Below are 22,415 nucleotides of genomic sequence, written 5' to 3'. Positions count from 1 at the left end.
GAATTCATGGTGGGTGGTTATGCCATTATTGCCTCAATGAGTTCCAGGCTCTCTCTCTTTTAAAAAAAAATGCAAGCAACTCTGCAGAAGAGTGGAAAGAAGATTTGGAGAGTCTATCCTAGTGTATTCCTCTGGGGTTCTTCACATTTTGAAAACCTCTTTTTTTTAGAAACAAAAACGGCATTGTGGTAGTTCAGCGATCTGGACATGCACAAGAGAAATGTGTTCTGCCTTTATGGTGCTTGTAGATGGGGTCCTGAGCACCAAAATGCTTCTGACATGTCCTGAGCACTTCTGTTGCTTCTCTCCCCCCCCCCACTCCAGCTGTAACCATGCATATAAACAGCTGTTGGTTCTACATGAGGACATGCCTCCATCCAGCATCAGCACCATGAACAGAAAACTGCTTGCTTAGATCAGTGTTTCCCAACCTTGTGCCTCCAGATGTTTTGGGACTACAACTCCCATCATTCCTGACCACTGGTCTTGCTAGCTAGGGATGATGGGAGTTGTAGTCCCAAAACATCTGGAGGCACAAGGTTGGGAAACACTGGCTTAGATGTGCTGATCCCTCTTGCTGACGGAGGGTGCTTGTCTCCAGCAGGGTGTGTTTAAGCACACAATGAGCTTCACAGAGGCAGGACTTACTAAAGGGCAATATAATGGTCAGGAATCAATGGAAAGGAGCCAGTTATTTTTTAAAAAAGGGTAAGGGAGTGCTGGTGTAGAGGCAGAATAGGTGGAGTTGGGGGCTAAACTGACGAAACCAGTAATTGTGCCTGGCAGGTAGAAACCTAGTTACTAAGGAAGGTTGTGCCACTGCCGATGAAGTTATATCTGTCTTGAGAAAAGCATTATACATATAAGGGCCATGAATTACATGTCTTTATATGTCTGCACATTTCCTATATGGATTAATGGCTAATGAAGCATTTTCGCAATACAGAAAATGGATATTTTGCTCCGCAGAATTATAATGATCTGTGATACCTGCATCTTACTGTAAGCAAATCCAAATCCAAACAATCTCCTTCCCTATTTTCCTTTGATGCACGCTCACCATTATTGAAATGCATATTGGGGGGCGGGGGGCGGAATTCATCGACGTCAACAGGACCATACTATTGCAACTGCCCTGTGAACTTTCACCATAACCTAATCTTTGCACCACCTACTTTTGGAACGTTCCAACAGATTCCAACCAGACCTTTGAAGGGTATGCATGCAGATTAAAGATTATAAACTATGGCCAGAGTTGCACCACATGGAGCCAGGCTGCCTGTCAGTGTCCTGGTTTTCCGAGGCAGTCTTCCAATTGCCAAAGCTAAGAAGCACAGATTTCCTTGAGCCTTGAAAGTCAGATCACATTGTAGGTAGGCACTGGTCCTCAGAAACAACAACACACTGGGAGTCACGATGTGTCAGTTTTGACACAGAATCAGGGTGGGAAGAGGCCAACGCCACTACTAAAAGCACCTTTATTAGGGGATCATTCGTGAAGAATCTTCACTAACACATTAATGGCGCCTAACAGGGAAATGTAGTCAACTTTTCAATATTAGAACTGAGAAATGCACATTGCATGTATATTTCTCCAGCAGAAGATGCTGGAAACATGGAAGATGAGTTCAAAGAACAGTTGGCATAGTAAAGTGTACGTATATGCAAATTACTTAACCCTTAGAAAACTGCTTAGCTATAATACTGCACGACCCGGAAACCAACCAACAAGTGAATGGGGTCAACAAATTAGAAAATGCAACATTCTAAAACATTTAAGTATTATGATGCAAACAGCAATATGCTGGAAAAGAAATCATTCAAAAGCCTGTAGAAAGAATCTACACAAAGGATTTCATAAAGGATGTTTCCAGCTATAATTTAATCCGTGAATTCCTCCAGCTATAATTTAATCTCAAAAATTTACAAAATCTTTCATATACCTTGAGAATAGGGTGGGAAAGGAGCATTTCCCCTCCCCCCCTTTGAAAGTAAACAACTTCTGGACTGCACCTGTGCATTTTACCTCCTTAAAAAAAACCTACCACCACCAGAGAAGCAGATTTAAAGAATAGAGATTTTTTTGCCAGGCATAAAAAATAAGGTTTGTTACTCCACTTCTGTGAGTCAGGACTCACTGCGTTCCAATCTGGTATGAATGACGTGGGTGGCAAGCAAAAAAAAAGAGTGGCGGTTTAGGGCAGAAGAAGTTTAAGCTCCATGTCAGACAGCTCGTTGACTTCTATGATCTTCTCCAGGTGTTCCATGTACCTTGCGTGGTCTTGCAAGAAGTGTGGCACCCTCATGTTTTCAATCGTTCCTAAATCCTTCAGGCGATCCACATCCTCATAGGAGACCTAGATATTAGAAAAAGAGGGTTCAATGCAGCGCAAGCATCTAGTTCTCCAAACGTGGACTCAGTGCCACCTCGTACCCCCTAGTTCGCCACTTTAGCGCTAAACTGAAAGCGCAGGAAGAAAACCTTGGAAAGGCAGATACCATGTGCGACGAAGGTCCCTTCCTTTCGTCTTATAACTTTGACCTCTCAATTATTAAAAGCACTAACAGGGATTTCTGAGGTAAATCAAACCTCCCACTTATCCCCCTAGCCTTTCTTTAAACCCTCTAGCACTCGTGGGTTTTCAAAAATAAAAGAGAGTCCTCTTCCAGCCTAAACGTGACCCTTTTAAACTCTGGGCTATAAACGAGAATATCCCTTGTGTCCTCAGTGTAAGGGGTTCAACCACTGGAAATCCCCTACTGTAAAAGCTTGCCTCTCCCCTGAGGTAACTTTGTGACACCCTGGGTCTGTCTGCCTATTTCGCCCCTTTAGTGCACCTCGAAGACACAAACTAACCATGCCACTATTGAAGGAAGTTTTGTCTTTTTTAAAGAGTGTCCACACAAATGAGTTTCATGTACCTTTGCTGGAAAATAACACAGACGACTTTATGACTGGCACTTTAACGATGGAAATTTATTTGCTTAAGTTCGTAATGGTTGCATCAAGGTTTCTTGTGAACAAGCTTAGTTTCAGTGGTAACATCTTTGTTAATCATATTAATGGATAACCTCACAAATACCTAACCTAAATCTACTCTCACAGACCTTCTTTTCAACCACCCTCACACTCCCGCTCTCAAGCACCCTTCTCAACTGACAAAATGGCTGCCCATTCTATTCAAATGCTCAGCCGCCCCTCCCCTCATGGTCGGTTGCAAAAGAAAAATACAACAGAACATTTTCAATTTCGTCACACCATGCAAAGTGGGAGAACTTTATGCCAACTTAGGTATGGCCAGGCCTGCTATCAGCCCGAGAGACCAAGATGCTGGGCTAGAAGGAATCCAACCCACTTCTTTCCAATGGACGTAAATCCACCCCAGGCTTATAAACCGGCTTGTACCTCTCCCACTTGCACTTCAATCTTCTCAAATCTTCAAGAGTATACTGTTGGCAGGGAAAATCTACGATTCATGATGGATCTATTATAGATCAGTGTTCCACCCAGCAATTTCACCCACCTTTCCTAGAGCAGTCAGCAAGCAGAAATCGATGGTATGTCGGTATCTCAGAATCCGGAGGATGCCATCCAAGTAGACCTGATCTTTACTGAAGCAACCTAAAATAATTGGATTCATGGTGGCGAGCCCAATTTTAGGAAAAAGCAAAAGATTTAGCAATGCACAAATGACAATCATCCTTGTATATTTACACAAACACACACACACACACACACACATACATATATCAGGAACAAGTCCCTTTGAACTCAACAGGCTTTGCTTCTGACAAAGCACACACAAGCTTGTAAGACTGCAATCCTAAACATATTAAGTCTCATTGAACTTGGTGGGAATTACATCTGAGTAAATATGCTTCAGTTAGGCTGAAGGTCCACAAACAACAATACTCTGGAGATCCCGAGCCATAAGGTGGCTAGATTGGCCTCTACTAGGGCCAGGGCCTTTTCAGTATTGGCCCCAACTTGGTGGAACGCTTTCACAGAAGACCAGGGCCCTGCGGGATTTGTCATCTTTCCGCAGGGCCTGCAAGACAGAGCTGTTCCGTCTGGACTTTGGGCTGGACTTAGTCTGACCCCTGTGTTTTCCTCCCCCATGGCTTGGATTTATGGACTACTTAAAATGAGGCTGCATTTTAAATTTTAATATTGTATTTTAATCTGTATTTTAATTAATTGCTTTTTATGTTTCATTGTAATTTTATTGGTGTTAGCCGCCCTGAGCCCGGTTTTGACTGGGGAGGGCGGGGTATAAAAATTATTATTATTATTATTATTAGAGGAGATTAATAGATCAACCCATGCCTCAGCTAAATAAAATGTTTAAGACAGAGTTTTCCAAACTGTGTGTTGCAACACGTGAAGTGTGTTGGCTTCAGTGTGTTGGTGTGTCACTCAAACGATCCCCGCGCTCCTCCCAGGGCTGGAAAGGGAGCGAGCAGCCTGCCGGTTTGCTAGTAAAACTGAATTACTGCGTTGCGAAATGATGAGTGTCTAAAAAGTGTGTCACCAACATGAAAAATTTGGAAAGCTCCGGTTTAAGATATAACCCACCTTAATTCTACTGAAGGAAATAAGGGGAGCATGCCAGACCTAAAATTTGCTGCTGCTCCTAGCATAAACATTTAATATCACTAGCTATGACACGATGCAGGTATACACGCATGCAGAAGTCTAATCCTCTTTATTTCCTCATAAATGGTTCAAAGAGTGAGCCACCTCCTTCTGTGACCTTTGGGGCAGCAATCTGTGCATGACTATTACAGGTCAAAATGGTGGTATGAAGTCCAAACATCTTGACAGAATCATCTTCATACTGTACTTAACAAAGCTTTATTTTGAATAATTTGCATCATTTTTGTACCTATATCTCATTCCCAACAAAGATCCCTTCTACTTTTACCTTTTTATGACTCCCGTTTTTAAAGACACGGAAGAACAATTTCTTGCCTAGCCTGAACTCGTGTTTCTTGAGCTGTCAGGGAGCCTTTTTAAAGAACCACAGCTTCAAAGAAAACATTCAAACCAAAGGGGGGGGGAGAGACTTACCTGGAATAGAAGTATCGGTCCAGCCTCTCTTGGCTCGAACACAATAGTCCCACCTAGTATTGGGATCTGTGACAAACTTCCCAATGTCCTGAAAGAGCTCTTGGAAGGACATTTGGCTTGCTTGGTAGACCGTGTAATATAGAAGTGCAGCCCTCCACAGGAAGGGATCTTTCCGAAAGAGAACACTGTGGATACTTGCCAGACCTTCCTCTGTGGGGTTGATGGGTTTGAGGCCATGTTTCCTTCGCCCATTCCAGGTGCTCCACGGCTGGCTGTTGTTATTGATGCCTCTCAGATAATGAGTTCCTGTAAAGCATACAGACAACTGCACAATCATGCAGGCATTGCCAGGATGTTAGCCACAAATATGCAAACTGCTACCATGGCAGCTGAATTATGGTGCTGGAGGAGACTCTTGAGAGTCCCATGGACTGCAAGAAGATCAAACCTATCCATTCTGAAGGAAATCAGCCCTGAGTGCTCACTGGAAGGACAGATTGTGAAGCTGAGGCTCCAATACTTTGTCCACCTCATGAGAAGAGAAGGATCCTTGGAAAAGACGCTGATGTTGGGAAAGATTGAGGGCACTAGGAGAAGGGGACGACAGAGGACAAGATGGTTGGACAGTGTTCTTGAAGCTATGAACATGAGTTTGACCAAACTGCGGGAGGCAGTGCAAGACAGGAGTGCCTGGCGTGCTATGGTCCATGGGGTCACGAAGTCGGACACGACTAAACGACTAAACAACAAACAACAACAACCATGGCAGCTACTTCATGTTCTCGAAGCCACCAACATGAGTCTGACCAAACTGCGGGAGGCAGTGGAAGACAGGAGTGCCTGGCGTGCTCTGGTCCATGGGGTCACGAAGAGTCGGACACGACTAAACAACTAAACAACAACACCATGGCCAAAAAATAAAACACCCCAAAAAAACCAAGCATAACCAAATTTAGCCTCCAGTTCAGAATTTCTCAAAACAGTGAGAGATGACAATTGCAAGTTATTTTTACTGTGGACAAGCATTCTGCCTCTGGAACTCAAGTTCATTTCAGTAAGAATTGTGCTAGAGTTTCATTTGGTGGGTTGCACCCATTGGTTAAGGGCACATTTACGTTGCCTTGGCAAAAGGAGGACCCCAGCTCTACATTTACTGAGGTAATCCAAATATAGCCGCAGGAGAACCCATGTGACAGCGTGAGTATTTGCTTGGCTCCAACTTCCCCCTGCAAACCACTCAGTATTTCTTTTAGGTCACTGACACTTCCAGTTTTGGATCCTGGCTGAAGGAAGGGAGGTTAAAATTTTGACAGGAGGTGGGCAAAGGGTTAAGCGCTCTCTTCCTGTCCAATCACGTCCTCAGTAAATGCTCTGTCGCCCAATGAGCTTTACAGAACAAGCATGCCATTCAGAACAAGGAAAGAGAGACATCATTTAATGCAGTGGTGTGGGAAGCAGTTTCCTGAAATCATTTTTTCTCGCCACACTGGTAACAGTTGGATTGAAGCCAGGTGATTTTTTTATATATACCATCTTCACCCAGATCCTTAAGAAACCTTTCTCTACTGATCAGAAGATCCCTCAGTACTGACTGGCTCCTGGTCTAGACTTGTGGTGGACTTAGTCGGCAAGCTACTTCTATGTTGACCTGACCTCCATGGTTTCCACCATCCCTTGTCAGCTCCACATCTGCAGGTGGAACTTCCTCCTTGGATGGCAACCACAGCTTCCAGTTTTCCAAACCAGAAGACCTCCCTCATCCTGTGTCAGGTGACTGGGATCTAAACCATTCAGGCATTCCTTGTTGGTGAAGAAAGGCCTCACCTATCACCACCCTTCTCAACAGCATCTGGCTTAGCAAGTCGCGTAACAAATGCCTAGAGATGGGCATACTTGCATGACTTATCTGCGCAATGGCTTCCCTTATTTGCGTACCTATTTCGTGCCTCAACATTCCTTCCAGCCAATGCTCACGTGCCGTGGCAGTATTGATGGTAAGAGTTGGGCGGCCGTTCACCACGGTCATCGAGGCTCGAGAAAGCAAGTCTTCAGAGAGATGGACCACAATCTGCATAAAAAAGCAGAGGCTTGAAATATTAAACCCTTAAACAATCGAAAGGTTTTGCACTCCTAGTTCTAGCAACACATTTCCAATTCTGTATAGAGTCACTGTGGGGTTTTTTAATTTATGATTTTCAATTTTATACATCTCAATAATTTTACAATCACTTTAACATTTCAAAACTTGACTTCCTTCCCCCTCTTTCTATGGTTCCTTAAATTTATTTTTAATATTTTCTGCATATCCAAATTAACTTAATTTGCTCATTTATTCATCTACTTTAAATATATACTCTTATAAAACGTCAGGTTATTACAAAAATCCTGCCAATGTTCTTATCTGTTTAGTTTGTTTGTAAATATTCAATAAACATTTTCCACTCTTTTATTTAAAAAAATTGTTATCCTGATTTTTAATTTTTCCGGCAAGTTTCACCATTTCTGCATATTCCATAAGTTTTTGTATCCATTCTTCTTTTGTTGGGAATTCTTCCTCTTTCCATTTTTGGGCAAGTAACATTCTTGCCACTGTAGTCACATACATGAATAAATTTCTATACAGTTTGGGTAGTTCTGTCCTTATATTTCCCACAAGGAAAGCTTCTGGGTTTTTTTTTTTACAAACGTTATTTTAAACATCTTTTTCAATTCATCATCTATCATTTCCCAGTAAGCTTTAACCTCACTACAAGACCACCACATATATAGAGTCATTGTGAACCAAAAGTTGAAGATGTCGATTCACCCAACGCAATGCCAATGGACTGGAGATACAACAGGAAGTGACTGTTGCAAAGGTTCAGTGAAGATTCGCTAGTCCAGCACCCCGTCACATCCATGTCTAATACAGACTGCACAATGTAGGCCCCAGGCAGAGCTGGACCCATCCGGGGCTGTTCGGGCACCCGGCCTCTGAGCATCCAGCGAGAAATAGCCAAGAATACAGAAAACATAGTGCTAGAGGTGCTATTTCTGTTGAGAACAATGAGTACTGGTGAATTCTTATGGATTATAAATTTTTTCTGCTGGGTTTAGCTGAAGTAAAGCAGGATGAATGAAAGCCTAGAAAGCCAATTTAGTTACAGGAAGGGTGAGATTTCTCTCCCTGCGGGCATGGCCTTTGCCATTGGGATGTCCAGGTGAAATGTGTCGTGACCTGGCCCTAGCGTTAGGCAAAGCGAGGCAGATGCCTCAGGTGACAGATGCTGCTGGGCAGCAGTGGAAGCTCCTCTCCTTTCTTCTAAAAGTTCCCAGCTATCTTAACTTGGATAAGCCTGGGGCATGTGGCTGGGGCATGCATGGGTGAGCCCTGATTAGATAGATCAATAGATTGGTCAATAGATAGATAGATCAATAGATCGATCAATAGATAAATGCTGTTACAAGTGATCCAACCTCGCCCAGGCAACCTTCTTTCATCATGTATTTCCTGACATGGTTCCAGATACGACTTCTGGGCAGGAGGCTGCCTCCGGTGGCTTGCTCAAAATTTTCGTAGCTTCCATATTTTTGCAAAGTCAGTTCCATGATTTTGATGGCCTGCGCGAGAGACAAAAGCAGAGCAAAAAGCTGTAAATCAGGGGCTTAGCGAGCAGGTAGAGCTGGTAAGAGGGAGCAGTTCAGACTCTGAGGCTGAAGCAGAGGAGGCGGCTCAAGAGACCGCTGAAGAAACCAGGGAATTTCCCTCTCCTGCTGTGATAAGCTAAACCTCCCCCCCCCCCGTCTCCAATAATGTGCAGAATAATGAGGAGGGCAAAACAAAAACCAGAGGTGTACAGACACGGTGCAAGGCTGCTTGGAGTACATCTGGGAGAGGATGAGTCAGAGAAGGAAGAAGACAGGAACCTTCTGCTCCATAGGTGCAAGACCTGCTCTTACCTTTCAAGTCCCAGACTGCAGAATCCGGGACCGGCAGCCGTGTGACACCGGAAGTTGCGTCGACGTAACTTCCGGTGTTGCTTTGCCCTTCTATGGGAACAAAAAATGGCCGCCGCCGGCTTCAAAAGTCGCTTGTACGCATGTCAGGAAGTGCGTCGACGCAACTTCCGGTGTCGCTCCGCCCATCTATGGGCACCAAAAAAGGCCGCCGCCGACACCAGAAGTCGCGTCTATGCACTTCCGGACATGTGTAGATGCGACTTTCGAAGCCGGCGGCGGCCATTTTTGGTGCCCATAGAAGGGCAAATTGGAAAGGGAAAAAATGGCCGCCGGCAGGAGAAAATAACGGAGAAAAACGGGAGACGAAGTGATACGGGGGACCACCGGGGAAAGGTAAGTAAAATCGGGGTTTTCCCGGAGAAAACGGGGTACTTGGCAGCTATGCGGCTGCTGTGAATTGTTGCTCACTTGTATGCCATTTCCTTGAACAAAGAGTTAACTTCACTGACAATGGAGCCCTGCATCCGACTCCAGCCCTGGCAGATCATCTTGAGGCCCTAGGCAGCTTCATAGAGCTGGGCAGAATCCTACTGGCCCTTTATGTCATGAGACTCCTGCTCAACAGGCAGCTACAGTGGCACCCTTGGCCACCTGCACTGCAGCAGTGCCAGCGCTCCCTTGCACTTTCTGTGCTGGACACCGATGCACGGGCAATGTGCACAATATCAGATTGTTCCCTTTAGATAAGTTTTTATAGATATTTCACAACAAATACAAAAACGACAGCTTCTCCCATTATCCTAAAAACATCTCTGCCCCAAGTATGCACATGGAGACTTGGGCACATGAAGACTTTGGACAATTCACTTCAAAAGAAGAGGCAGGTCGGCAATTGCAAAAGGACTTACATAGAATATTGTCCCCTCCCACGGAGGGGAATAGGGCTGCCTTTACAGGCAGAGGAACACCAAACACCTCCCATGCTTACATGCTAAATTTCTGGACATGAGCACAAGTAGAAGAATACTATTTTGATTTCCATTTCCTCAATTTCCCACCCGTTTTCAGATTCCGACATGTACTGTATGTCTGTGATCTACTAGAGACTTGCAGGAAAGTGTGTGCTCTGTTGTGACGCAGGAGGGCAATGTACTTTGCAATGTGTCACCTAAATAATTCAGCGTGATCGTTCTCAAGTTTCCCTAACAACGTCCTAGAACTTTGACAGACATTTGGAACACCCATCACTCATTGCACAGATCCAGTTTCTGTTGGGGAGAAAAATTAATTGCTTCATTTAAATAAGACTGTTTCCTTTAATATTTCATCTTCCGGCACAATCCTTTTCTTCCTTGCATTGTCAAGCAGGGAGAAAAGGAGGGCTTATGGAAAAAGGGAAGATATAGATCCCCTACGCCCACACCCCACCTGTGGTTAAAAAAAGACCTCTCCTCGCTCCATTGTTTGGCATAAACAAAAACTCTTAGAGCCAATGTGAATTTGAACCAGTAAACCACTGAGGGAACAACATCAGGTTATGCAAACATCTGCTGAAACAGATATCTTCAGTGGGTGGGCTCTTTTCCTTATTGTTAAAATACTGAATTGCAGAGCAATCCTACCTATGTTTAATTAATGAGAAGTAAATCCCTTTGGGCTCAATGGGATTTACGTGCAGGGAAGTGAATATAGGATTGCAGCCAGCTCTGTTTTCAGTCATCTGGAAAATCCCTCTCTGGTGAAACTGAGATTTTCATAAAAACTGGGCTTCTGTTATGCAGCATGCAAGAAGTAGAAAGAAAAAGAAATACCACCGCCCACTGTATTCTGCTGAAAACAAACAAGGAAGCAGCGCATCCAATATTCCTAAAGCAAAACTTTTAGGAAAGGTTTGCATGATTTAACTTTGGCTTGCTGAGCACTTAAGCTGACTGAGGAATCCAGGATATGGGACACTTATTGAAGGGGGGATAGGAGAGGAAATTGGTCAGTGGGAACATAGGTTTGCTCCTGCAAAATCAGATTAGTTGGATCTTATATTTATTGCTGTCTATCATGCTTTTGCCAACTTAACATGGTTTTTTGCATGCAACGCTAAACCATGGATTACTGCTACTCAGATGAGCCTCAACAGGTCTCCAGCAAAGCAGCAGATCAATGCCCTGACTCTCCCCCTTCTCCCCATTTAACACCCAGCTGGAAACTGGAAACAAATTTGGGAGATGTCCTCCTCTCAGCTTCATGGGATGAGAAAGGCACTGTTCGTGCCTGACGTTTCTCTTGGAATTGCTGAGGTTTCTCCTCCTAACACTAAACCATGGCTTACCTTTACACGTGAACCACCCATTCGGACAATCCTAACTTTTCTCACATGTGAAAATGAAAACATCCATCTGTAGATGATGAGACATCAATATCAGCCTTAACTTTATGCAACTAGATCCTTTGGTACCAGTGGGCTATGGAATAGGATGTGCCCTTGGAATAGGAGTGGGGAGTCTGCAGCCCGGCAGATGTTGTTGGACTCCAACTCCCATCTACCCCACCCAGCATGGCCAATGGTCAGGGATGATGGGAACTGGAGTCCAGCGACAACATTTCATTTATTCATTGCATTTACATCCCACCTTTTTCCCCTCCAAGGACCTCGAGGTGATGTACATGGTTCTCCCCTTCCTCATTTAATCCCCACAATTACCTATTGAGGTTGGTTAGGATGAGGGACCGTGACTAGTCCAAGGTCACTCAGTGAGCTTCATGGCTGATTGAAGATTCAAACCTTGGTCTCCCAGATCCCAGTCCCACACGCTTAACCAATACACCTTGCTGGCATTCTGGATGGACACTGGTTCTCCAGCCCTTAGTCTTGCAAGGTCAGTCTTGCAAGGTCTTCCTCACCCACCTCAGTGCAGAAGGCAGCTTGAAACCTTTGTCTGTGGAGCAATCCCCTCCACTGAAATGAGGAAGCCCACCTTTGCAGGAACAAGAACAACGCTCTTGTATGAAGGCTGAAATCCTAAACCCACCTGCTTCTACTGTAACTAAGAAGATGTGGATGTCTTTATGGGGATGCATCACAATGGAAAAGAGGGGAAAACAGGGTTTATCCTCTGAAATGTGTGGCTACGCAATAACTGATCTGCACAGACCCAACCTTATTTACTAACCAGTCCCTGCCACATTTCAGTCAAAGTCAAGGGCAAAGAAGCCAGTGTGCTGCCTAAATGCATTATGTAAAACTCTCCAAAGTTAATTAAACAACAACAAAATCAATACATGCTAACCCACTAACTCTGACTGCAGGCAGGCAGTCATCAACATACAATTTCCTTCTCTGATTTCTTACATTATCAATAATTATGTTATAGCATTATTATTATTACTACTACTACTACTACTACTACTACTTTGGCCACCTCATGAGAAGAGAAGACTCCCTGAAAAAGACCCTGATGTTGGGAAAGAAGGGGAGACGACAGAGGATGAGATGGTTGGACAGTGTTCTCGAAGCTACGAACATGAGTCTGACCAAACTGCGGGAGGCAGTGCAAGACAGGAGTGCCTGGCATGCTCTGGTCCATGGGGTCATGAAGAGTCGGACACGACTAAGCGACTAAACAACAACAACAAATTATTATTATTATATTATTATTATTATTATTATATTATAATTATGGGATCACGAAGAGTCGGACACGACTAAACAACAACAATTCAACATTATTATTATTATTATTATTATTATTATTATTATTATTATTATCATACCAAAAAACCTGTTTTGAAACTGCCTTTTATTTCTCTTTTTCTCCCCTCTAACCAATAACATGAATAAATAAAATAAGATGAAATATAGGAATCCACCATCGCCTTCTCAGCCTGGGAGGTAAAAGAGGCCAAACCCTGGATTTGCTCCCTTTCCTCATTTGGGAGGAAAGACAACCGCAGGGGACTGTTTCCTGAAAGTCTCCTCAACATTTGAAGAACGAGTCACATTCTTCTTGCCTTTTGGGTGACTGCATAGAGCAGCTCAGCCCTCCCCTCAGCTCCAACCAGCATGGCCAGTGGTTAGGGATGATGGAAACTGGAAGGTGGTGATATTCTTTAGGTGGTGGTGGAGGGCAAAAGGCAGAGTGACGTTAAGAGTGCAAAGCAAGTTAAACGTTTAAGAAGCAGGAGATCTAAACCCAAGGGAAAAGCATCCTTTACCTGCTTGAGAAAAGTGCTGGATGCCTGGCTGTGCTTTGCTATCACGCTGGACAATGCAGAGCTTGCATATTCAAACTGCGGGTTGTAGCTGAAGTCCGACCTGAAGAACTTCATCTTCTCCTTCTCCACGTTGGAAGGCTTGATGGCAGTGAGGATACAGAATTTCCGCCCAGAGGCATCCCCCTCTTTTAAATAGCTCTTGGATCTCTGCAACGGCTTGGGCTTCGTGAGGCTGGAGAAGGAATGCCTTTTCGCCTTGGTCTTGGGCAACCCAATGCTGCTCCCTGTTACGGAAATGCTGCGTGCCAACCTGATGCCGCTGGGGATTGGGTTAGTGATGAAGAGGGAGGGCTGCCGGCTGAGGCCGCACCACCCGCTCCTGGGCAAAGGGGGTGGGGCCTTAACCTTCTGGCGCTCGCTGCCCCGCAAAGCATTGGGGGGCTTTGCCGGCTTGCGGTGTCTCTTGTGGTGGGCCAATGGGTGCTTTTGGAGAAGGTGCTTTTTTTCCTCTTTGCTCTGCAGAAGGACGTTGTAGCTGCTAGTCCCTGTGGTGAATGTGTCCTTGAGGATTCCTGACTGGGACAGGCGCCAAATGCTGCTGCTTTCATTCTTAGGAAAGAAATTGTGTTGGTCCAGACTCAAGACTGTCTTCTTTGAGAGCTCCTGCTCTGGCCAGTGAAGCTTTTCTGCAGTAAATTAAGAAGAAAGAAAAGGGCTAGGAAAATCCAATCCAATCCAAAAGGACGTTTTCAGATTCTATGCAACTAGGAACATGCAGGCACAGAAACACACAAAGGCAACCTTAATATATATATACTTACTGATACAAACATATCTCTAAAACTCAGAGCTTGGATTGTGGCACCTCAATGCACAATCGTTAAGAATACATTGCATATAAACAAAAGGCTGAATTCACCTGTGGTAAATAAAACCAGCATTTTGAGACTGAATACAGTTCTTAAGGGGGACCCAGGTGGCGCTGTGGGCTAAACCACTGAGCCTAGGGCTTGCTGATCAGAAGATCGGCGGTTCGAATCCGTGACGGGGTGAGCTCCTGTTGCTTGGTCCCAGCTCCTGCCAACCTAGCAGTTCGAAAGCACATCAAAATGCAAGTAGATAAATAGGAACCGCTATAGCGGGAAGGTAAACGGCGTTTCCATGTGTTGCTCTGGTTTGCCAGAAGCGGCTTTGTCATGCTGGCCACATGAGCTGTACGCCGGCTCCCTCGGCCAATAATGCGAGATGAGCGCGCAACCCCAGAGTCGGTCACGACTGGACCTAATGGTTAGGGGTCCCTTTACCTTTACCTTACAGTTCTTAAATCTATCTATCTATCTATCTATCTATCTATCTATCTATCTATCTATCTATCTATGTAATGCCTTCAAGCTGGGAAATGTTTCCCTATTACATGGGGTGTCCTGAACGTGCCACAAATATCTCTACATAGCCACATGAAGGGGGGGGGGGAGAAAGCAAAGGAAAATTGTTCTATCCACTTTATTGGAACAGTCATAAAACTGTCACCTTATTTGCCTCTTGGTTCTACACAGAAAGAACGCTATGCGCTAAACATTTCCTCTCAGTGGGGGCGAGAGAAGGACTTCCTCTCCTGCCCTTTTTGGCCCAAGTGTCATTTGGCTGTTCCTGCTTCTCCAGAGCTATTGTACACAAGTAATTTCCCCTCTTGTGTTTGCTGGATAAAATAAATAGCTGAGCAGATTGTGGCTATTCTTGAAACTTCAAAAATAGAGCTGGCATCTCCCTCCCCCCGCTCAAAAATGGGAAAGAGATTGCTTAACACTGTGGTTGTGTACAGGTAGTGGATTCTGGAAAAACCACTGGCCCACTCCAGTCCTAAGATTGATGGATGAAAACTCCTGACCTGTTTGTCTCTTAGCCACAGGAAGAGCCCAGGTCCACAGGGAAATTCCATGCTTACATGCCACAGAATCCAGCGCTAACTCAGGACTAAATTGTTCTCCATCCCTCAGCTCCACATTAAAAATAATAATAATTATACACATGAATACATTTACCCATCTGCTTGCCCATTACTAAAGATTTTTAAAAGGCAACTGCTCTAGATATTGAAGAGGAAAAGGAAATGGCGGTGGGGAGCTATTCTGTGCTGCGCACAGCTGTTTTTTTGCTTTAAACTTCCATAACTATTTATTTGCCCTGAGCTGGACCCTGTAGACGAAACCATGCTTGGGGTTGATCAGATGGAGGGCACTTCTACAGCTGTGTAGATACCGTAGCTGCCTCAATCCTCTTTTGGCGTGTGTGGGTGAAACACAGAGTATATCCAAAGAAGGGAGGAAGAGTTGAGAAATGCTTCTTTAGATTAGGCCCATATTTAGCTATAGAAGAGGTCCAGTGAAATTGCCTATTTTGCTCTCAGTGGACGAAATTATGGAATGCATTGCCCAAAAGCAAAACCCTCACAGAATGGGAGGATGAAATTTCTGGTAGTAGATTCTGTTTTCCCAGCAAACACAAAACACCGTGAAAGCTTCCATTCCTGTGACTTCAGTGTAATTACTTTACCCTCATAAATTCTTGCATTTAAGCGCTGTCAAAGCCGCCAACACAAAGAGCATTAAGATCAGCATACCATGCTGTTGTATGCAATGCATGATATATATACAATACCTCAGAAGAGTCGGGGGGAGCAATATTTTACGTTCGTGTTTCCTGTAAACACTGCAAAGGTGGAATAAGAAGTGCTAAATTCAATCATGTGCAAGATGACGTGTGGTGTTCGTTTGGATTGAAGGGTAATTTGAGAAACATTCCCTTTTATGCTTGGCAAAGCACCACAGGGCATAACAGTTCAAGTCTGATTTGGTCATTTTTGTCAGCGTCAGCCCAAAAGTGCTTACCCAGAGTGTTTTGGTTTGGCATGTACCAGAGGACTTGACAAACTGCCATTCTAGCAATCATCAGGAAAAATCTCCTGACAACAATGCAGTCAAAATACCCTTTGGGGAACTAATAGCACAATCCTTTGCACACCTCCCTGAAAACAAAAATGTCCAATGGACTTACTTCCAAGGTGGATTTGATTTAAATCAAACTGATTTAAATCACGATTTAAATCACTAGTCAGTAAGGCTTGATTTAAATCAGAGTTTTCTACATAAAGACTAATTCTTGCTGGTATAACTTTAATATGCAAGTAGATGAAGATTTTTAGAATGACAACTTTTCCTATTAGGTTTTTTATCCCCAGTTTAATAGGTTAATCATTCATATTTGGACAACTTTACTGTTGTACTTAGGAAGGAGAAAAATAATCATTACCTTAACAATAACAATTTAAATAGATTTATTCAACTGAAACAATAACAACAGCATATGTTATTTTGCTTAAACAAACATCCATGCTTGTTAACTAATTTGGCTAAACAAAAACTATATATATATATAGAAACTTAGACTGTCAGCCCAGCCTACACATGAAAAACTTAAATACTATCCACTCCAAACAATCAGAAAAAATATTGTTTCTATTCTATTCACTGAACTTCTTGAAACTTAGCACTGAAGGGGTTGTTTCTGTATTCATAGGTTTGTAGAAGAATAGGATTAAGGTCTTTTTCTCAACTCTGTTCATGTCATAGCTGCCAAGTTATCCCTTTTTTACAGGGATTTTCCCTTATGCTGAATAGGCTTCCTCGTGAGAAAAGGGAAAACTTGGCAGCTATGGAAGTTCATGTTATAACATTTTTGCTGTGAAGAAGAGGCATGTGATCTCTGTTGAGTCAAATTCAGTTTTGAGAACTGCAAAAGTAAACCAAGCATCTGTGATAATATCTTGTAGGCAGAGAAACTGCCCAATAATCTTACAAAAACCTCTGGAAGAGCATGACATTGTGAATGGATTAATGGAATTTATTTACCCAAAAAATTAAACATACACAACCTTATTCTACATAATTAAAAAAACTAATCTTTATTTCATGATGGAATAACCTTTGGATGGTAATATATTTTCCTCAAAAAGCATTTTATTTAAAAAAAATCCGATTTAAATAAAAAAAATCCAATTTTTTAAATATATTTTTTTTAAAAAAATTTATTTTTATCCACCCTGCTTACTTCTGAGTAAACATGCATAAGATTGCACTGTAAGAGCCACTTCTCAACTTCCACTGGCGGAGGAAAATCTTGCTTGAATTGAACTCTAAGCTAATGTGACGAGAACAAGCCCCAGCTCACATGTTCTCCCCTCACCAGTCACAGCTGAGAGGTGTTTCAAAGGGTCTGCTTCCATTTGCCATTAACCACAGTTTAGCATTTCATCCAAGCCCTAAAACATGGTTAATATTGACTCTGTTTTTCTAAAACAAGCCAGCTTCATAACCCACATTCAAAGTTGTCTCGTTTAATAGTTAACAGTAGCCAGAATTTGTCAGGTCAGATGACTCAATGAACGGTGCTTTCCCAAATCCTCCTGGTGCCTGTGGCCAGAGTCAAAGAGAGGGAGAGGAGGAGCCAGAGCTTCATGGCGGCTCACCCGACGTCACACTAAACTATGGTTATGCATGCTGTCCAAACTCTCCCATTGAGTCCTGCTATTCAAGAAACACCTTAAGACATAAAATAAGTGGAAAGATATGTTCAAATGGAAATACCAGTATATGCTACAGAGCCATTTTAAACTATAATGGAAGGAAGGAACTCCGACGGGGAAAGAATGATGGCTCAAAATATAGCTTAAATGAGGCCTACATTGGCTTTCTCCACAATCCTACAGCATGCAGAACATGCCTACTTAACTTATGAAAGCCCCTCTCCCTAACGGTAGGTATGTGATTAAAGCTGTGGTTATGGACTGTTGAGTAAAGTGTACTTTGCACATGCTAAAGGGCACTCTTGCCTCTCTCACTTCTCCCCAGTATTATCCTTGCTTCTCTTGCTGTTTAAATTTAGAATGTGTCATGTCCTTGGGGCTAGAATCTACTTAGCTTAGCACTGTGTACTGACGGGACTGCATAAATGATTCTTAATAATGGTTTCCCCAAATACCTTCCCATCCCACAACAAACCAGTTAAGCATTATGAAGACAAGTTGCAGTGAATAAGAAGTGTGTGTGGTCTCCTCTCCTCCTCCAGTGTGGCTGCAAGGACTGCAGGCACTTTTGCTTCTTTTTTTAGATCAACTGCAGCTTGCCATGCCACTCAAACCCAGACAAACTATGCTAGCTCTTAACCATGTTTAGTGGAAACAAACCAACTTCAAACCGGTTCATAAAGCTGGCTTGTTTCATTAACCATAGATAAGATTAATGAAAGCAGAAGCAAGCTGTCTCCTTAATGCATGGTTTCAATGTGGCATGTTTAAACAAACCATAGTTAAGATTAACCACAGTTTGTGACACAACATGCTGTGGTTCAGCAAAAACAGAAGCAAAATCTCTCAAAATCCTTGCAGCCATGCCAGAGAACACACGTCCTCCTCAAAGAATCTGGGTACTGTATTTTACCACTCACAGGGGTGCAGTTCCCGCCAACCCTTAACAAGCTGCAGTGCCCAAAAAAAATTCAGGGAGAAAATGTGCTTCAAATGCACTTTAAAGGTATAGCGTGCATGTAGCCTGTCAAGGAAGCTTGAATACGTACTATGTTCAAACTAAATTATGTAAAAGTCAGCAAGGTTACGTTGATTTTAATACACATTCTATTTGAATGGCTTACCTGAACTACATAATCGAATCAATTTGTTTCCCAAAGAAGTGTTTGTTGTGATAGGAGATCAAAGGTAAGCAAGGTTCAGGTACAGTTCCCCACAAGGGGGAAGAGGGATGGATGGCATAAGGCCCCTTGAAAACTGGATTTTGAAATAAAAAAAATATCTCAAAGCTGTCAAAATGACGAAGGCTAGAAAATTGCTTTTTTCTAATCTGCAGGCTGCAGCAGATTAGGCGAAAATAAGTAACTATTTGTGACACAGACAAAATTAATTTTGAATTAAATATTGTCTAGAGTTATCTGTCCCTTTGAATCTTTGGTATTTATCAGCCCCATTTAAGACCCCTGGTACTGGCATCTCCAACACTGTTATGCTTTTGTAACACTCCCAACCCAAAGCCGTCCTGTACATGTAATCACTTCAGGAATTATTGAAATTATCATAATGACATCCTGTCAAAGTGCGCTATTAACTTATTACATCTGTCCCTGTTCGAGCAGGCTTTTCCAACGTCAGAAACAAGTCTTTGGGAGGCTATCTTTTTTTTAAGAAACAAAAGCAACAACACTAGAAGTGTATAATTAACATGTTATCATAAATAAAGATTATTGTAGCTATATTATTAGCTTGTAGTCTCTATGCTGCTGTGGTTTATACAATTATTGCTCTATCATAATTACTCTAGCAACAGTCTTTTCTGTAGAAAAAGCATTACGGCCTGCACTTTTTAAAATCAACTAGCAGTCTCTGTCTATCTATGTTGTGTTTTTTCATCCTTTACATTTTGTGTGGTCTCCTGATAATCAGTGGTGAATACAAAAGCGTGATTCAGAGACAAATCTGCAATATTACTGAACTTTTCATTTCATTCATCAATTTTCCTTTCCGTATTGCAAAGGAGGGACAGGCATAGCATGCCAAAGTGAATGGTAAGCACCATCAGCATTCAAGAAACTCCGTAAAATGTAGTTTCTCCCACCACAGATTCCATGAGAGCACTACAATTGATTCTAATGGTCAGAAAATAAAGTCCTTTTACACTTCATTTGTTACTGATACACACACACACACACACACACACACACACACAAACAAACTTTGGCCGAACCAAGCTAGAAAAAGAGTGAAATGAATGTACATAAATATTTATTATTAGTCTTGAAAAACCTGCCACATAAATACAGGAGTAGCAATTTTTCATCACGGCATCTCCTTCCAGAAAGGCAGGCCATGTTCAAAACCAAAAGATCAGTTGCCCAAAAAGTCATCTTACTCCATAGCCTGTGTATTTTGTTCTTTGTTCAGGGTGGGGAAATATATTTCATAGAATCATAGAGTTGGAAGAGACCACAAGGGCCATCCAGTCCAACCCCCTGCCAAGCAGGAAACACCATCAAAGCATTCTTGACATATGGCTGTCAATCCTCTGCTTAAAGACCTCCAAAGAAGGAGACTCTACCACACTTCTTGGCAGCAAATTCCACTGTCAAACAGCTCTTACTGTCAGGAAGTTCTTCCTAATGTTTAGGTGGAATCTTCTTTCTTGTAGTTTGAATCCATTGCTCCGTGTCCGCTTCTCTGGAGCAGCAGAAGATTCTCTGTTTTGTTCTAAACAGAGAATCTATCTATTTAACCACGGCCAAGTGTACTTGCTACATCACATTAAAGCGACAACCCTCACGTTTTAAGTACTCTGGTGCAGAATGCATGCTATCTGTGACTGGATGCAAGTTCCATTTTCCGTGGCTGCAAATCCTGAGCGCGCACAGTCCCTGCCTTGCTGCGGTGGAAGAATGTCAGCAGCTGCAAGGACTGGATGGGTTAAAGGAGCAAGGAAAGAAAAGAGCGTGGTTACTCACCAGTGACACGGATGGATTCGAGCATCATTCGCCCTAGAGCACTTCGGGTCTCCCCAGCAACCCAAACCGAGCTCCTTTGCACTTCTACCGTAAGTCCTCCCTGCCTCTTCCTGCATGCACAGCTAGACAAACACGGGCGGGCGAGCCCTTCTGCTTAGATGCACTGGCTTAATGCAAATCCTGACGCCGCGGGAAAGCGCAAACCGAAAAAAAGGGGTGCCCGCGCCTTTTGCGCTGTGTGCGTCCCCGCGGCTTTCACCATGGCGCAGCACCAGCACCAACCGCCATCCTGCCTTCCTCTTGCCGCTGCTGCTGCTTTATAACGAGACTTTGCAGACTCCAGCTAGAGAAAGGCGCTGTCCGTTGCTAGGGCACCCGCTCCCGTTTCCGCCTAACATATAGCACACAACCTTATAAAGCGGAGGGGGGGGGGAGAAGCGGCGGGAGTTTGCAGATGCGCAATGGATGCGCAGTGCGGGCATCTCCACGGAGACTACACTTCCCAAAGATGCAACGCGCCGAGGCGCGCCTGGGAGCATCTTGGGACTTGTAGTCTCGGAAGGTGGGGAACCTGTAGGAACGAGCCTAGTAGGCTCTGCAAAAGATGGGAAAGCAAAAGGGAGTTTGATCTGGTTTGTATTGTATCCCGCTTCTCCAATGACAAAGTTCAAAGCGGCTCACAATTATCACAGTTGCCATGAAATAAAATAAGACACCAGTGCATTTCGAACACAGTAGCATATAAATAAAGCGGACAGACGCAACGAAAACATCAAGACGATTGCTACAATTCAATAACTGGAACTTCAGTATCTGAAGTTGTCTCGAAATCCAAAACGCTCCTTTCCCAGTCTTTTTTTATTATTATTATTCCTGCACTGTGCTGATCTAAGTCAACGTCTGGTTTAGCATGTCATCTGAAGCCAAACTTGTGCTTCAGCTCCCTCCTCACTAACCATGAGCTGTTGCCAAGGTATGTCCTCTAGTTCAAAAAAGACTGCGGAGCACCAAGCAACTGGGAGCTCTTTTCTGGGAGTTGGAAGTTTGGCATGGTCCCAGGATGCCGAAGTTTAGCTTACCATTCTGCAAAAATCACGATTCAAAATGACTCATGGCATCCTCTCCCGAGACACTATACTGTATCTGTATACCCAGTGACTTCTTTTTTTGCAATAAAATTAGATGCCGAAACTCACCATGACATTGTTGCAGTAAGTCGCTGGGTGACTCGGGGCAGCCCTGAACACATGTTGCTGCCCCCTGGTTCTGGTGCAGGTCAAATAAATGTGTCCCCACCTCCCTCGTTCTCTTAGATTCAGGGCAGCTTGGAAGGGCCCTCTTGCAAACACACACATGCAAAGGTAGAGGCCTGCCTGGAAAGCTTAAAGCCTGCCACTGCTACATGGGAAATGGACGGAATAAAAGGAAAAATGAAATGGCCCGGCCCCATAGCTTGACCTATTGTTGCTAGGAGTGGCTAGGAGCTGGGGGCACTAAAAAATATAGACTCACACACATGGGTGTAGCCAGGATTTATTGGGGGGGGCAGGCATTATGTTACGGGGGGCAGAACAGAGTTATCTGTGGCACAATTGGTCAGTTGAAATGGACTGTAGCCTTCAGAGCAGAATTTCTT

General features: G+C 43.5%; 2 protein-coding genes across 4 annotated transcripts in view; one reads left to right on the top strand and one right to left on the bottom strand.

Moving 5' to 3' along the window:
* Nucleotides 1–704: 704 nt before the first annotated feature.
* Nucleotides 705–20,915, bottom strand: MATCAP2 (microtubule associated tyrosine carboxypeptidase 2). Its single transcript, XM_035128751.3, has 7 exons — nt 20,780–20,915; nt 13,220–13,905; nt 8,528–8,671; nt 7,007–7,139; nt 5,072–5,377; nt 3,525–3,622; nt 705–2,357 (listed from the first exon to the last, which is right to left on the bottom strand). The coding sequence occupies exons 1-7, from the start codon at nt 20,805–20,807 to the stop codon at nt 2,196–2,198; spliced, it is 1,557 nt and encodes a 518-aa protein (XP_034984642.3). The 5' UTR covers nt 20,808–20,915; the 3' UTR covers nt 705–2,195.
* The window catches only part of ANLN (anillin, actin binding protein), a 41,597-nt gene continuing 39,908 nt past the window's right edge, over nt 20,727–22,415 (top strand). For 2 of the 3 annotated variants that reach the window (XM_088653946.1, XM_088653944.1), the window contains exon 1: nt 20,728–20,868. In XM_088653946.1, the coding sequence (XP_088510072.1) occupies nt 20,791–20,868 (78 nt within the window). In that variant the 5' untranslated portion in view covers nt 20,728–20,790. Of the gene's footprint in view, nt 20,869–22,415 lie in introns of all 3 variants that reach the window. The other variant, XM_088653945.1, reaches the window with a different exon arrangement.

This window comes from Zootoca vivipara, chromosome 11 (assembly GCF_965207765.1).
Source record: "Zootoca vivipara chromosome 11, rZooViv2.hap1.1, whole genome shotgun sequence".
NCBI classification, from domain to species: domain Eukaryota; kingdom Metazoa; phylum Chordata; class Lepidosauria; order Squamata; family Lacertidae; genus Zootoca; species Zootoca vivipara.
This window is presented reverse-complemented; position numbering and strand designations above follow the sequence as displayed.

Bases quoted from the DNA above. Each gene is read 5' to 3' on its own strand.
- MATCAP2 (XM_035128751.3), bottom strand. From the start codon at position 20,807: ATGATGCTCGAATCCATCCGTGTCACTG. The intron at 5,378-7,006 runs GTACGCAAATAA...TATGCTTTACAG, and splicing joins AATGTTGAGGCACGAAATAG to GAACTCATTATCTGAGAGGC. The intron at 2,358-3,524 runs GTGGGTGAAATT...TCTAATATCTAG, and splicing joins TGCTGACTGCTCTAGGAAAG to GTCTCCTATGAGGATGTGGA.